Here is a 17,745-nt window from a genome sequence, read left to right as displayed (position 1 = left end):
ATAACTTTCATAATATTTTACATCATTTGAGCTTAGCAGAGTTAACATATACATTTTCTTGTTTGATATAGAGCCAATTGATTAGCATGAATATTTAAACTCACTTGTTTTCTCCCTATTTTCCTGTCTCCCCAGACCCTGGCAAACACCATTCTACTATTTCTATGAATTTGACTTTTTTAGGTACCTCACGTAAATGGAATCATAGAGTATTTGTCTTTTTTGTGACTGGCTTTTTCTACCTAGTACAATGTCCTCAACCTTCCATGTTGCAGTAAATGACAGGATTTATCACTTTTTTAAGGCTGAATAATATTCCATTGTATGTACATACCACATTTCATTTATGCATTCATCAGTCAGTAGATATTTAGGTTGTCTCTACCTCTTAGCCTTTGTGAATAATGCTTTTGTGAACAGAGGTGTGCAAATATCTCTTCAAGATCCCGCTTTCATTTTTTTTTTTAATGTAGACAGGCATGCTTTGTTACATTGTGCTTTGCAGTTTTTTTTTGTTTTGTTTTGTTTTTTACAAGACTCACCACCAGCTAAAAGATAGTGACTTGTGAAGGCTCAGATGATGGTCTGTAATTTTTGGCAATAAAGCCTTTTATTTATTTTTTTGCTGAGGAAGATTCAGCCTAAACTAGCATCTGTTGCCAATCTTCCTCTTTTTGCTTGAGCAAGATTCGCCCTGAGCTAACATCTGTGCCAATCTTCCTCTGTTTTATGTGGGATGCTGCCAGAGTGTGGCCACCACGGAGTGGTATAGGTCTGAACCTGGGCAGCTGACGTGGAGCACGCCAATCTTATGCCTCCCTATCTATTTATGTGTAGGGAGGCAGGTTTTAGCAGGGGTGAGTCTAAAATGCACTGTGATGGTATTTTCATTATAGCCACAAAAATAATCTGAACTACACTATGGAGCTAACTCATATGCAAATTATCAATACATATTTCCAAAACCTTAAGTTGTATGAATCTAACAGGGAAAGAAATTATTATAGATGCCATTCAACCTAGAGAGCCTAATGAGGTATCATTAGTGTTCCTTATGAAGCACCCCAATGAAGTGGAAGATGCTTGGGTTAACAGAAGGTACATGATTCATTCAGGGTTACAAAAAAAAATTACACTTTACTTATTTAGATATGAAAGTATAATACATAATAAACAAAGGGACATGAAAATGCAATTCCAGTGCCAAACTTGAATCCTTTACAAGCACACTCTTCCCTGGTTCTTATGATTAAACTGTGCTATTGTCTGTTCAGTTACCAAAAATAAGACAATTTTCATTAATCTACACCTATTACCTTTCAAAAGAGAGGGAGACTATCATTCCCCCTCCATTTTTTTTTTAAACCACATATGCCATCCCTAGTAACCCATCATTCTCTTCACATGAAAATGTCATCTTCTCAATGCCTTGGCCTACTCGGTTTTGTGATCATCTAGCAGAGCAAGCCTTTCCTATACTCATCAAAGAAGGCCCACAGTCACACCAACAAACCTAGAGAAGGGGCTGAGGCCACAGCTAGCATGATAATTTAGATAATAGCTTTACATCTGTTCTCTGCCACTCCCCACGATCTCAAATTTATACCATATTACAACTTAACACCAGTGTCAAAGTTTTCCCAGGTTCCATGGATATGAAGAAACTCAACCTAATGAAGTATATCCTTTCATACTGCCAATCCCTTCCCTGAGACCATCCTGGTGACAAATGAAAAGGATATAATGAAAGCATAACATCAACAGGTTTGAAATGAGGTTGTAACTCATCAATAATAATGTAGTCTCTTCAAGAAACCTCAAACAATAAAAACATTTTTAAAACTGAAGTTAGACCTTTCCACAGATGTGTTTGTCCCATGGACAATCATCTCATGAGTCACAAATAATTTTAACATTTTAATTCTCTGTGGAATTTAACATCTGAGATTGGTTAATCTTCAAAACTAACAGACTTAGTTCCCTCTAGTATGAATATTCTTATGTGCAGTCCACTGAAATGGTTAAACAATTTATCAGCTTCCTTATATTTGTAATATTTCTGTCCTTGGTGTATGAATTCCTTGGTCTATCACGTGGTCATTGCTTAAAGGCCTTTAAATATTTGTATGGTTTCCATCTTTTACAAATTCTTGCATGACCACAACATTGTACATTTTTGATAAAGCTGATCACACTCATTACATTTCTAAGTGTTCTCTAGTAAGAATTCTGTTATGTTCCACAAGCCTTAAACTTTGGATAAGCCTTGCCATACATTACATTTGTGTGGTTTCTCTCAGAGATGTATATTCTGATATCAAGTGAGATATGAGACCTGGTTACCAGCTTTGCCACATACATTACTATTATATGGTTTCCCTCCATGATTGAGTCTCTGATGTTGAGTAAGGTTTGAACACTTGCATAAGTTTTGTCTCAATCATTATATTTGTAAGGGTTTTTTCTGCCATGAATTTTCTGATGATCCCCAAAGCTTGAGCTTTGAATAAAAACAGTGCCTCTTATATTAAGTTTATAATGTTTCTTTCCAGTATATGTTTTCTGATGCCTAGTAAGGCTTGAAAATTGGGCAAAAGCTCTGCCACACTCATTACATTTATAAGGTTTCTCTCCAGTATGGATTTTCTGATGTCGAGTAAGATAAGAACTTTCACAAAAGGCTTTGCCACACACATTACATTTGTAAGGTTTCTCCCCAGTGTGGATTTTCTGATGTCTTCTAAGGTTTGTAGAGCGGGTAAAAGATCTGTCACACTGATTACATTCATAAGGCCTCTCTCTAGGATGGATTTCTTGATGTTCTCTAAGGTTTGCAAACTGGGTCACAGATTTTACACATTTGTTTTTGCAAGGTTCCTCACAAGTATGAATTCTCTGATGAATTGCAAGATTTGACTTATGACTGAACACCTTGCCACATTCATTACATTTGTAAGGTTTCTCACCAGTATGAATTCTCTGATGAACTGTAAGGTTTGACTTATGACTAAAGACCTTTGCACATTCATTACATTTGTAAGGTTTCTCTCCAGTATGAATTTTCTTATGTCGAGTAAGATATAAACGCTCTCTAAAGGATTTGCCACACACATTACATTTGTAAGGTTTCTCTCCAGTATGGATTTTCTGATGTCGAGTAAGATATGAACTCTCCGTAAATGCTTTGCTACACTCATTACATTTGTATGGTTTCCCTCCAGTATGGATTCTCTTATGCCAAGTAAGGCTTGAATGCCCAGCAAAGGCTTTGCCACATTCATCACATTTGTAAGGTTTTTCACCAGTATGAATTCTCTGATGAATTGCAAGGTCTGACTTTTGACTAAAGACCTTACTACATTCATTACATTTGTAAGGTTTCTCTCCAGTATGGATTTTCTTATGACGAGTAAGATATGAACCTGCTATAAAGGTTTTGCCACACTCATTGCATTTGTAAGGTTTCTCTCCAGTATGGATTTTCTGATGTCTTCTAAGGCTTAGAAATCTGGTAAAAGATTTGTCACACTGATTACATTCATAAGGTTTGTCTCCAGTATGGATTCTCTTATGTTGAGTAAGGCTTGAACGCTCAGCAAAGGTTCTGCCACATTGATTACATTTGTAAGGTTTCTCGCCAGTATCCATTCTCTGATGAATTGCAAGGTTCGAATTTTGACGACAGATTTTACCACCTACATCACATTTATATGGTTTTTCTCCTGTATGGAGTCTCTGATGTCTCTTAAGTTTCAAGCACTGATTAAAAGCTTTGCCACACTCATTACCTTTGAATGGTCTCTGTCCAGAATGAACTGTCTCATGATTCATGAGGTTTAAGTGTTTGCTAAAAGTCTTCCCACTTTGATTATATTTGCAAGATTCTCTTCTAATGTGTTTTGTCCTGTACTGTGCAGGTAACAAAGGATATTTAAACAACTTTCTATATGTATTACAAATGTTTTTGACACTAGGAGGAACGCTTTGAAATGGTGAAACTGAGGAACCATTGTTGACAGACTTCTTGACTTGACAGCATTTATAAATTTTCTCTTCAGTTTGAAATCTCTGCAGTTCAGCCACTTGTGTCTGCCCACTTAATCCAGTTCTGTTTTCCAAACACTTTCTATACTTGTTTCCAGCATCGCTTATGTTATTTTTCAGTTTTAACAAATTCTTTGTAAATGGCTCATCATGCATGAAATACTGGTATGCATCATTTTTTATAGAAACACTCTGCTTTTGTAGAAAGTTAACTGAGGATTTATTATGTTGCCAATCTATTCTACAAATGAAATTTTTGTTATGAGTCAAAGGCACTCCTTTGTAATTTCTCCCATCATATCCCCATTCATTCTGATGCTCATGAATATTTTCCCAGACTTCCTTGAGGTCAAAATTGTTGATGTCATGCCTCTCATTGCTTTCTGATATCATTAAATGGTATAATTCTCTTTTCTCAATGTCCTCTCTTGGTGATAATTCCTTTATTGAAAATCCAGCAGAAAGCCTTCCTATGAAGTAGAGTTGGAAGAGAAATATTTTAGACTGAATTAGATCATTGTACAAAAATAAATATAGTTATGAAATTTCTGAAGGATTCTCTTCAAACACCATTGTGATATACAGATTACTTAAATTTTTTTATAATTTTTTCTATATTTTCTCTGACCTTTGATAATAAATTTTCAAAGCACACATTATACACTATACCTATTGTATGGTGATATAACCAGGTAAATAAATGATACTCCATAGTTAGGGAGTCCTCTCTAATTCTTAATCCTTATAATAAGGTGTGTTGGTAGGATGCAAGAAAAAGATACTGAAAAAAACTGCATATCACAATAATAAATAAAACATTTTCGTAACCCATGATAAATATAGCCCATAAGATAATGAGTAATCAGTCATACAAATTAACAGTCTCCGGAACCCTAAAGAATTCTTCCTAAAAGAAATAAAGAAATAATTTACATTCCAGAAGGAGCAAACAATAGGAAAAAGGAAAAATATGTTTAGAATCAGTGAATTTTGAAATATGAGTTTCAGGTAAACATATATTATTATAAAGATTAAGAATCAGGGAAGAATGTCTGAAATCTCAATTATGATTTCATGCCTGCAGTTATATAACACACTGTACAAAGATCAACCTGTAACTATGGGGTATCATTTAATTATCTAGTTAAGAGGTCAAAAAATGTGTAAAGTATGTAGGATGTGCTTTGAAAACTTACCTACAGTCAAAAAAACTCATTAATATAGAAAAAATTACGAAAAGGGAACATACAAGATATAGTGCAATGTATGCAGTGTGGGGAGGGGCGGGTCCTGTGGATACTGGGGTGCCCCGGTACTCAAACTTAATACACACAAAGGTGCAGTATAGCTCACTTACATCAGTGCAAGAACTGGGGAAAGGCCAGGACTGGGATTTAGAACAGGAAGAGTAAAGGGCAGACTAATGGGCAATGCGGGAGCAGTCCTTATGCTTGCAAATCTATGGGAATATGACTGTGCTAAGGCAGTTAAAATCCTGAGCTTGGAAAAAGAGAGGAAATCATTTAGCAAGAGGCATAATACTGACTCATTCTATAGGAACTACACTATGGGGATGAGGCAAACAAGGAAGAGATTAAAAATGGAGATAGTGTAGTATTATGGAAAGAATGTATGTTTAATTTACTCCAATGTTTGCTCTAACAATGGTCAAACTGAATATCCCGCAAATTCTATTTCTAGCCATATATTCAACAGAGTCATATATATGTTCCAGAAGACACATACAAGAATGTTCTCAGTAAGACCCAACAGCAAAAACCTGGAAATGACCACCAAGACAAGAATGGATGAATCCACTTTCTACAAACTTATATGGATGCAATAAAACCCTCTCAAGGGTCCCGCAATGGAGGGTGACCATGGGTGCTGGATGATGATCTCTGACTGGGGGTCACATAGGTTGTATGCTGGAAACAAAGTTAGCAGGAGGCTTTTGCCAGTTTCAGCTCTTTGGGGATGTGATTATATTTGGTAGAATATAACTTATGAACTACATTACATATTTTTCAAAATAGAAATTTATCAATTTTGACACATTAAATTTATTAGTCAAAATGTCCTTGTTATATAAAAATATGAGAGTCTCTTTTGCTGCAATATTCTAATTATTTGAAATCATATTTTTGGTGAACTGCAGGGCTGTATCACACATTAGGCTAGAGAAGTAAATCATGCCAGGAGGGTTGGACTTTATTCTAGGAGCAGAAGATTTCACAAAGTTGAGTAGTATGTTTGGAATTACATGCTAGAAAAAGCACTCTGGCTATGGAGAGAATGGAATAGCATGGAGAGACTGGAGAAAGGATAAAATTAGAGAATTGTTAAAATAATCTAGGCAAAGATGATGATGACCTGTGCTAGAAAGAGTTATTGCAATGGAGAGAAGTGAACAAATTCAAAGAGATATTCAGGATGTTAAAGGATCCTTTTTAAAGGCTAAAATAATGATTGATACACACATAAAATGAACGTGTCAAAGATTTTATTTAATGAATGAAGGAACCAATAAGATGTTAGAAGGAAAATTCAAAGAACACACATATATGTTGGCAATAAGGAATGCTGAAATGCTGAATGAATCTGTAATTAGGGGCAAAACTGGTAAATATTAGGGCATTAATAATCAATTGCACTCAACAGATACAACTGACTTGCATTTCTATGGACAAGAATGAGTTGCATTACTAGATGCGTGCTACAATTTTAGAGTTGTAAATATTTCAGAAACAAGGAAAGGCTCACATAAACTGGGAATGGTGCCCTGGGCAAGGATACCCAGTAATCTTTTTGCCCAATTCAAAGTCTGACAATTTTCCTTCACAAGAAAATATCCACAGGATTTCAGTCATTGGCTGAATGTGGTGATGATGAGAAGGGAGGAAAAGAGAGAGAAAAGTCAACTGTGACCATTCATTCAAGGAAGCTGAGGGAGCATTCAGCCAAGATGTTAAGGATGAAACAGGAGGGTACATGGGAAAGTTTTGGAAGGAAGGGACAGTGGGAGATGGGGTCAGGAGAGAGGATGCACAGATAAGTAGACCAATCAGACTCCTCAGTTCTCTGAATTCACTGCCCTCTCTCTCACCTCTGGAATTTAGCACTTGCAGTCCTCTTTGCATACAACACACCCTGTATACCTCTTTCCATGCAACTCCTGCTTGTTGTTTAGGGTTCATGTCTGTTATCACTTCCTTTGAGAAGCCTGCCTGGATCCCTCAAGTTGGGGTTAGATGCTCCACTTATATTCTCCTCTAGCTGCCCGTACTCCTTCCTCCCTTTACCCCCTCCCCTACTAGCACACATCACTGTATTATAATTGCTCTAGAACTATCTCCTCTGCTAGTCTGTGCACTCTGTGAGGGCAGGTGCCATGACTAGGTGTTCACCACTATATCCCCGGTGCATAGCGCAGCATCCAGCATGTAGTAGTCATTCAAGAACACATTCTGATAGGTGAGTTCTCTGTATGGTCCCAGAATAACAAGAGAATCTTTCCGATACACATCCTTCTCAAGGACCATGACCCACCCCAACCACTCCACTCTCCTTCCTGTCCTCACTCCCCCTAAAAAAGCACACATTATACTCAAATAGAATGTACTGCAGTTTGTTTAGGCTTTTGTTTTATAGAGTCAGAGCAAAATGTTCAACTCATCTGCTTTTTAAATTGTGAACAGTTCCATAAAATGGCCATTCCTAGGAGAGAGGAAACAGGGTTTTGTTTTACTTTCCCTATAAGAGGGAAACGGAAATGGGAGCAGAAAAAACCGTGATAAAGGGAAACAAAGGCAAGAATCATGAGAAGTAGCTACAGTATACATGATGGGTTCTAGCTATTGCCCAGCCATTCTTTTTATTTTTAATCTCCTACTGAATTCTACTTACCCAAGCAACATTAGGAGTTTTAAGATAAATGTTGAAAATACTAACTTTGTCATAAGGCAGAGAAGCAGTACATTATGGGTTTATGTTACTTTCTTTAAAGTCCATAATATTTTACATTCTTTTTCTTTTTTATTAACTGATAGTTCTTTAGGTCCTGTGTGTATGATTTATTCTTAACAGACAAAACCCTGACTTTATTATTCAGCCTTAAAAAGAAAGGATATTGTAACACATGCCACAACATAAAGAACTTTGAAGGCATTATGCTAAGTGAAATAAGCCAGTCACAAAAGGACAAATATTGTATGATTTCACTTAGGTGAGCTATCTAGTCAAATTCAGAGAGACAGAAAGTCAAATGTCAGTTGCCAGGACATTCAGGGGAGGGGGGAATAATTAAAGTTATTCTTTTTTTTTTTTTTTAAAGATTTTATTTTTTCCTTTTTCTCCCCAAAGCCCCCCAGTACATAGTTGTATATTCTTCGTTGTGGGTCCTTCTAGTTGTGGCATGTGGGACGCTGCCTCAGTGTGGTTTGATGAGCAGTGCCATGTCCGCGCCCAGGATTCGAACCAATGAAACACTGGGCTGCTTGCAGTGGAGCGCGCGAACTTAACCACTCGGCCACGGGGCGAGCCCCTAAAGTTATTCTTTAACGGGCACAGCAGTTCAGTGTGGGAACATGAAAAAGTTCTGGAGAGGGATGGTGGTGATGGCTGCACAACAATATAAATGTACTTAATGCCACTTTAAAATGGTTACGATAGTAAATGTTATGTTACATATATTTTATCATAACAAACATATCATAAACATAAAGAATGGGAAAAAAAAGAAAAGAAATCATATCTTTGGATCCTTTAATTTTACAGTCCGAGACATACAGGAGACAGCACATGAGAAGTGCTCTTACTACATGTATTAGAGATATACAGTTATCATTATGCATTAATAGAAATTAATATGCACTTATCCAAAAGTAATGAATTCTAACTTCACAAACATCATCAGAAAGCAGTATCTCAAGGGGTATGACTAAATGACCTGGAGCACAGAATGGCTGGGATGGAAAAATGGTGTTGGTAGCAGCATTTAAGTGCAGAAACAATTTTTGGCATTTCCATGGTGATCTACGGCAAAGGTCTACATGCAGACGTGGTCAGCAAAATAAGTATCCAGCAATATCCAGAATAAGAGGACAGCAGTGGGATGTGTGTTAACAAGGACCAGTGACTTTTTATGGAATTCAGTTGAAAAGGAGGACAGGGAACAAAACAGACTTCATGGGTTAGCTGAAATAGGTAATTCTAAGAACTTCAAAAATTGTCTGGGAAACAAAAGTCTCAGAAGCAGTAGTAATGAGAGAACCATGGAGTGTAAAAAATTGCCTAAGTTTTCCATCAAATAAACTGAGATATTTAAATATTAAGTTAGTAGACTAAGATGTGCATGATGAATCTAGACAAGGACAATAAGTATTAGAATAAGTTGTTTGTAGCAAAAAAATATAATGTTACATTAAAGTAAAATCCAAAAGTTATTTTTTGAAAACTACATACACTGGGTGAATTACAGTGTATTTTATATTAAAAAAAAAAACTATGGCAAATCAACTGAATTGTATTTCTGTAGCTAAGTAACTTAATTAAAAAAAGTGTTTTTAAGACACCAAAAATTCTCAGTTTAAAAAAATCCAACAGATTTAATTAAGGAAAGTATGTAAAAAAAATGGGATACCAAGACACATGTATGAGACTAGACAAAATCTAGAACACTGACACCACCAAATACTGGCAAGGAAGTAGAGCAGGAAGAACTCTCATTCACTGGTGGTGGGAATGCAAACTGGTACAGCAACATTGGAAGACAGAAGTTTCTTACAAAACTGAACATATTCTAACACCACGATGTAGCAATCATCCTCCTTGGTATTTACCCAAATGAGCTGAAAACTTATTTCCACATAAAACTTGCACATGTTTACAGCAGCTGTATCCATAATTGCCAAAACCTGGAAACAACCAAGATGTCCTTTAGTAGGTGAGCTGAGAAATAAACTGAGGTTCATCCAGATAATGGAAGTATTATCCAGTACTCAAAAGAAATAAGCTATCGAGCCATGAACAGATATGGAAAAAACTGAAATGAAAATAACTAAGTGGCAGAAGAAAATCTGAAAGGGCTATCTACTGCTCATTCCAACTATATGACATCCTGGAAAAGGCATATGGAGAAGGTAAAGAGATCCCTGGTTGCAGGAGTTAGGAGGGAGGGAAAGATGAACAATCACAGCATGGAGGATTTTCAGGGCAATGATATTACTCTGTATGATACTATTATGGTAGATATGTGTCACCGTACATGGGTCCAACCCATACGATGTACAACACCAAGAGTGAACTCTAAGGTAAATGTGGACTTTGGGTGATAATGATGTGTCAGTGTAGGTTCCTGAATGATAACAAATGTAGCACACTGGTGTGGATGTTGATAATGGGGAGGGCCTGCATGTGTGGGGCAGGAAATACACGGGAAATCTCTGTACCCTTTGCCCAATTTTTCTGTGAAACGAAAACTGCTCAAAAAACCGTCAAAAGAAAAGTGTGTTACTACTAAGCACAGAGTAATATGAAACAGAAGTAAAAAGAATAACTAAGACACATCTTTTCAAAAACTTCTGGAGGTTATACTGGTTTTGAGGGAGGTAACGTTGAGTCATAATCACTTGAGGAAGAAATCTCATAAAAAACCTAAAACAATATTCATTCCATGACCCCACAGCCCCAAATTATAGGTACAAAACAAAGAACACTGAGAGGATCATCAAAAATATGGAACTGATTAAATAAATAGAAAACAAGGTCAGTTATAGCAAAGAAATTTGCCAGATGAAACAAGCGGTGGCTTAAACAAATTACAGTAGACTTAAAAAATATAGGCATCATTCAACTTTATAAACTTCCTTAATGTGTCAAAATCATATTTGTTGAAGGTGAATGAACAAGAGCACACACATGGGAGAAACAATGTGGAATAAACAGCAATTTAGTCACCATTCTCATAGAAATTAGGTTGTGAACTTTAACAGTGTTCTTCATAGGTTAAGTTCCTAGACTTTTCATTTATTGCCGGCTCAAAGGAGATGATCACATTATGTCTGATCAATATTGTCATACTGCCCTTTGGAGACACTGTTAAACTCCTCAAAAAACAGGACAACTGAAAACATTTATTAGTCAGGCTCTCCTAATACTTTCTACCTCAGTATCCTGGGACATGCTGACCACTACCCAGTGGCTTCAAGAGGCACTTCTGTATGTCAGAGGATGCATGTGTAACATATTAATCAGTGTTCTCCCACAACAACTTTCTGTTAGCCAGTAAACACCCTCCATGGGAGAGTCCACCAGAAGTTGTCCATCGCCTGAAGATGAGTTATCTCAACAGAAAAAGAGAATGACACTTCAGACCCTTGGAATGTGTACTTCAAAAGCAAGTTTCAGAGGTAAAATCTTAGGACAATAATAAATCAGGAAGACCAAGGTCTTTCTTATGTTCCCTGACAGGGAGAAGAGTAGGAGGGAGAAAAATATAAGATATGGGACTAAAATAAGAGAGTCAGAATTTGTGGGGCTCTTGAGAAGGGGCAGTGTGCTGTGACTACAGGCTGTGGGGTGAGCTCCTGAAAGACTGAGATATACTCCCATGAAGCAATGGGGACCAAAGAGAGGATCCAAGCGTCTAGTCTTTATATTACTGCTCAGTCAGAGTGTCAAACAATCTCAAATCTTAAAATCTTTTTAAGAATCTCAAATTCCATTCCTCTTCTCAAACATGTGACAAAAAGAGAAAGGAAGAGATGGCTAGGGGGCCTGAACAGGCAGATAGGGCTTGACACAGCCCAGGGAGTTTCATGGAAACTCAGATACAATGGAAAAGAAGCTATTTTGTTTGTCTATCTCCTGAGAAGTCCTCCCAAGGATGTGAAATGTGAATGGAAGCTGAACAGGTCATGGGCTCAGGACTACCGAGGCCTCAGCTCTGATCTGTATGGACTGAGAACCAAGAGAGATCAAGAAGAAAGAAGACTCTTTAGAGACAGTCATCTTGGCCTCCCTCCAAGGGAGGGACCAAAGTGGTCGGGGGGCCAGATAATAGTGTGTCGTATGGCATGATAAAGTCTTTGCCTGCCTCTGCTAGAGCTGGAGCATCATGGTATGGTGCGAGTTTAAAACTTTACACATTTGCGTAACAGAGTGGTAAGTGTCTGTGTGGGAGGAAATTCCTTTTGAGAACTCATAAGAAATAAACTTTATTTTCCCAAAGATCTTTCCAAATTGAGAAGAGTTTTCCAAACAATATTTAATGGGGCAGCTTACTCTGAACCAATCTATCTGAGCTCTTACTTGTGCTCACATCTCCATACATTCCCATCTGTCTGTATTTTTTCCTATTTTCCCTTCACTCTGAGGTCCAGCACTGTTTCCCTTGCTCCAAAATAGATGTAACATTCTACTGAAGAGAGGTTTCAACTTACAAAGAAAAACGGAACAGGATATGCTATGCTTTTCCAGAACACATTCCCAGCTCTTTGTTCAGCTAAGAAGAGAGGACATTATAGATGGGTCTAGAAAAGTATTTCAACAGTCAGTCAACTGACTGCCTCCTTCTGAATGCTAAGGGGTTATTTTCAGTACGCAGGTATCTAGCTCTCTCCAAGAACTACTGGATGAAATGCACAAGGGTAAAAACATAGAATCAGATATTTTTAAAATTTTCCAGAAGGTTCTCTGACTACTAATGTTCTGAAACCACCACTAATCAAAGCACAAAACAGGTAGAACTTTTGAAGAAAGGGGAATTTAGAGTCCATATGCCACATTATGAAGGCTTTCCATCCTGAATGAAAAAAGCTTCAATCACTCTCTTAAGAACAGGGATTTTGAAACTCAGACAAGCAAGTCCGGGGCTCCCAGGAGACTCACAAGGGAAAACGCAAGGATGTACAACAGTAGTTACCAATTTCTGGAGGGCAGCTCTCCTCACCCAGGGAGAGCAGGTTCCTGCAGTTCTCCAGCATCACGTCCCTGTACAAGGCCCTCTGAGTGGGGTCCAGGCACTCCCACTCCTCCTGAGAGAATTCGATGGCCACGTCCCTGAACATCAACTGTCCCTGAAAGGAAAGCACATTTCACCACTTGGACAGGGAGAGGGCTCTTATCGTGACACAAAATGAGAGAAGCAGACATGTGTAAGGACTGACTTGGCTGCAGTGAGTGCTCTCACAGATCCATGTAAGATAAATTTTTTTTTTTTTTTTAAGGAAGACTAGCCCTGAGCTAACATCTGCTGCCCATCCTCCTCTTTTTGCTGAGGAAGACTGGCCCTGAGCTAACATCCGTGCCCATCTTCCTCTACTTTATATGTGGGACGCCTGCCACAGCATGGCTTGCCAAGCAGTACCATGTCGGCACCCAGGATCCAAAACAGTCAACCCCGGGCTGCAGAAGCAGAAGTGTGCACTTAACCGCTGCGCCACTGGGCCAGCCCCATGTAAGATAATTTTGAACAAGTTTATTTCTCTGATTTTTTTTTAAGTGAGGTGAAATTCACATAATATAAAGTTGGCAATTTTAGACTACAATTCAGTGGCATTTAGTACATTCACAATGTTGTAGAAACATCACCTCTACGTAGGTCAAAAACATCTTTATCATCGCAAAGGAAATCCATTACCCATTAAGCAGTTGGTCCCATTCCCCTCTCCCCAGTCCCTGGGAATCACTAATGTGCTTTCTGTCTCTATGGATTTACCTATTCTAGATATTTTCATATCAATGGAATGGCATGCAATGTGTGATCTTTTGTGTCTGGCTTCTTTCACTTAGAATACTACTTGTGGTTCATCCACGGTGTAGTATGTACCAGGACTACACTCCTTTTTGTGGTTGAATAATTTCATTCTATGACTATACCACATTTCATTCATTCACGCATCCTTTTGTTGACATTTGAGCTGTCACCACCTCTTGGCTAATGTTGACAGTATTGCTTTGAACATGTGTTTGCATATCTGTTTTCAGTTTTGTTGAGTATATACCTAGCAGAGGAATTACTGGGTTATGTGGCTTATTTTTATAAGGATCTCCACACTGTATTCCACAGTAGTAACATTTTCCAGCAAGGTATCAGGATTCTAATATCTACACATCCTCACCAACACTAGTTATTTTCTGTTTTCTTATACTCATCTTAGTGGGTGTGAAACTATATTTTATTGTGGCTTTGATTTTGCATTTTCCTGACGACTAATTTCATTGAACATCTTTTCATGTGCTTATTGGCCATTGTCCATCTTCTATAGAGAAACATCTATTAAAATCCTTTGGTCATTTTTTAATTGAGTTCTTTGTATTTTGGTTGTTGAGTTGTAGAGTTCTTCATATACTCTGGACACTAGATCCTGACCAGATATGTGATTCGCATTTTCTCCCATTTGATAGATTGGGTTCTCACTTAGGTGACAGCATCCTTCAGTGCACCAACATTTTCTATTTTGATGGAGACAAATTTACCTATTTTGTTTTCTCTCCTTCCTCTTGGGGTCATATCTAAAAATGCGCTGCCAAATCCAAGGTCAGGAAGATTTGCCTCCATCGATTCATCTAATGGTTTTTTAGTTTTAGGTCTTACATTTAGTCTTTGGTTCATTTTGAATTATTTTTTTATATGGGGAAAGACAGAGGTTCAATTTCATTCTCTTTGCTGTGGATATGCAGTGGTCCCAGCACCATTTAAGAGACTATTATTCTCCCAGTGAAAGTTTTGGCACTCTTGTGAAAAAGCAATTGACTACAGATGTATGGGATTATGTGTGGACTCTCAGTTCTATTGCTTTGATTTCTATTTCTATCCTCATGCAGGAACCACAGTTTTGATTACTCTAGGTGTGTAGTAAGGTTTGACAGTGGGAATTACAAGTCCTCCAACTTTGTTCTTTTTCACCATTATTTTGGTTATTTGGGATCCTTACCAATTCAATATAAAGTTTAAAACTGGGTTTCCTATTTGTGCAAAAATGGCTGTGGGAATTCTAATGGGGATTGCATTGAATCTTGGTAGTACTTTGGGAGTACTGTGACCTGAACAACACTAAGTCAACATTTTAGGTAGGACCCTTCAGAGACAGAGAAGATTAACAAATTAAAATGTGGCATTTTAGGAAGGAGAAAACAGAACAATCCATTAAGAACATGATTTTTACCTTGGAAAAAGCCATTTCTTCTTTCCTTCCTCTTCCTCTGGGATTCTCAGCTTAGATTGTTCTGTATGACAAAAACATGTTGTTCAATGCTTAGAATCAACACACCCTCTTCCTCTGCAACAAGTACACACACAGGGAGAACCTTAAGAGGGCCCTTTGCTGCCCACTGCAACAGGAGGGATGCAGGGACGGTAAACTCCATATAGGGACCAAGAAGTGAGTTTTCACCCATTTCTTCAGAAAGCCCTCCCCTCCTGCTGAAACCCACACACTCTGCTGCAACTGCATTGTCCTTGTCCAGTTGGCACAAAGTGGCTGGAAACTGCCTTTCCAAAATCTTGGCTCTTCCATAGGCAGCCAGCATCCAATGCCTGGTTGATGCAGGGGACAGAAGCCTGTCCCTTCCCTCAATTTGGACCAACTCTAAGGGCCACCCAGCTCCAGAGCGCCCCGCTATAGATAAACTGAGGAGTTGTTTGTCCTGAGGACCAGGAGGAACCATAACAGGGCTTAATGCCGGGAGATGACACAATCAAACTTAAAATTTATCCATGAAACACAGGGAGGCAGAGAGTGAAGCTGAAAGAGAGGCATGCCTCTGTCTCTGAGCCTCTGTCCCTGCCTTTTTCTTAGTGGTTTTCATCCTTTTTGGAGGACCGGGACACATTCCAAATTCTAATTCTAACTGGCACCCTCTCCCAGAAAACACCAAATGTAGACACATGCCCACTTTTGAACATCATTCCAGGGCTCCCATTTGCTCAGACTCAGAATTCCTGGTCTGCTCTATCATCTCCATGTTACAGGTGGTGCACCGAGGCTCAGAGGGGGAGTAAGTAGGGGGAGTAAGTTTACCAAGTTACCCTGCAGAGGGCTGAGTTCAGTGAGCAGACCTGGGTGTAAGTGGTGACCTGGAGAGGGCAGTAGAAAGGGTCTGCTCTAATTCCAGATTCCTTTACATATTCCTGAGCAAGAGGAGCTTCTCTTTCATGGCTTTAACCAAACCCAAGCATTTACTTCCTGTTTTCCAGAAAAATATTTACAAAATGAAGTTACAAATAGTTATTAGTCTTGGAAAACAGGAAAGAGAGTCACCTGGAGCTGAGCTCTGAGCAATCTGTTCACCATGAACAGACGGGCTCTGTTGGAACAAAGTTCTACATTCATCCAGCCCATCCTTCAGCGTCTGCACAGAAAGACACAGAGGACTTAAGAGGAACATCTGCTTAGTTGAAGACTTCAGCTCAGAGGTCACTAATTTAACAGATCACTTCAGGGAAGAAAGAATCTCTTGACTATAAAACTAACTGGTTAAACAAGGTTTACAGTGTTAAAAGATTATCAACATCCTTACCAGATGCATAGTGAAATACTGTGGGTATTTACAGATATCAAAAAATACTTCCAATATAATAGAGTAGAATGCATACAAACATCATCATCTGAATGATAAAATTAAGAGGGATAATATTTTGGAAATTAAAAATATTAAAGTTAAAACAAGTGTGAGGACATATCACATTTAGAAAAGGATGAGATGAGCCACAGATGACAGAAAGTCCTCCCCCATTTCTTGAAAGGGAAGAGAGTGACCTGGAATTGGCTGAGCTAAGTCTCTGCCCTCAGGGTGCACAGGGGCTGCAAATGGAATTCTCTTCTGGTGCAATAATTAGAAAGTGCAGATATCGCAAACACCTGGTTTTGTAACTCTCTCTTCTGCATGGTTTAAACCGTTCAACAAATCTGAAATTAATTAGGTTACACAGCCACAAATCAGTTCTACTTCACAACCTAATATCGCATATCCAATCAACTCAATATTTCTTGGGTTTGGGTCCCTGACTTTCTCCACTACTGTGTTTTGTTCTCTGTATTTGTCTCTGTCCTTCCGGTTCTCTCCTCTGCTTTGTCCATTTCCGTGTTTCTCCCTGTTTCTCCGCATCCTTTTGTTTCCCTCCCTCTCTATTCCTCCTCCTCCTATAGAGCGTTGGCCCCCCTCTGCTGCAACCTCTGTTTCAACTCCTGCTATTCTTTCTCCCGAAACTTTCTGGTGACCCTCTAACTCCATATATTCCTGCCTCTTTCTCCCCACCTCTGTCCCCCTCTGCTCTCCCTGGAGGGGACGAAGGGCTTGTATCTACCTCCTGAGCGAGGCCTTTATCACGCGGTTGGGCGGGGAGTCGGGCGTCAGACAAAGGGTTTGAGCAGGAAAACGACGCGGCAGCCGGTTGGTGTCTCCGTGGACAGAAGAAAGAAAGGTCGGGCGGCACCTGCCTCCGAGAGATTTTCACCAGAGACAGACGCGACTCCCGGACCCGCGCGGAGCCACAGGACTCGGGGCGTCATGTGGCGACGCGGCGAGAGGGACGAACTCACAGCCAGAGGGACGAGCGGGTTCAGAGATCCTAACTTATGAAGCGACCCCCGAACCCGGGTTTGGAGGATGGGGGCTTGACGATCGCTAAACGCAGGTACGAAACAGAAAGACTCACTGACCCGAGCGTGCCGGTTGCTCCGCGCGATCTGCTTCCGG

General features: G+C 39.0%; 1 protein-coding gene across 4 annotated transcripts; it reads right to left on the bottom strand.

The window, feature by feature from the left end:
- Positions 1 to 1,150: 1,150 nt before the first annotated feature.
- On the bottom strand, positions 1,151 to 17,745 carry LOC124251514 (zinc finger protein 677-like). Of its 4 annotated transcripts, none has more exons than XM_046684387.1 (5): positions 17,709 to 17,744; positions 16,308 to 16,398; positions 15,213 to 15,273; positions 12,968 to 13,121; positions 1,151 to 4,514 (listed from the first exon to the last, which is right to left on the bottom strand). In XM_046684387.1, the coding sequence occupies exons 3-5, from the start codon at positions 15,225 to 15,227 to the stop codon at positions 2,437 to 2,439; spliced, it is 2,247 nt and encodes a 748-aa protein (XP_046540343.1). In that variant the 5' UTR covers positions 15,228 to 15,273; positions 16,308 to 16,398; positions 17,709 to 17,744; the 3' UTR covers positions 1,151 to 2,436. The 4 variants fall into 4 exon arrangements, with proteins under 4 accessions (XP_046540343.1, XP_046540341.1, XP_046540342.1 ...); XM_046684385.1 differs by having other exon boundaries at positions 17,354 to 17,733; XM_046684386.1 differs by lacking the exon at positions 16,308 to 16,398 and having other exon boundaries at positions 17,709 to 17,745.

Source organism: Equus quagga, chromosome 13 (assembly GCF_021613505.1).
Source record: "Equus quagga isolate Etosha38 chromosome 13, UCLA_HA_Equagga_1.0, whole genome shotgun sequence".
Classification (NCBI taxonomy): Eukaryota; Metazoa; Chordata; class Mammalia; order Perissodactyla; family Equidae; genus Equus; species Equus quagga.
Note: the sequence above shows the minus strand (reverse complement) of the source record. Positions and strands in the feature narration are given on the sequence as shown.

Bases quoted from the DNA above. Each gene is read 5' to 3' on its own strand.
- LOC124251514 (XM_046684386.1), bottom strand. The intron at 4,515-12,967 runs GTAACTACTGTT...TCTACTTCATAG, and splicing joins GAGCTGCCCTCCAGAAATTG to GAAGGCTTTCTGCTGGATTT.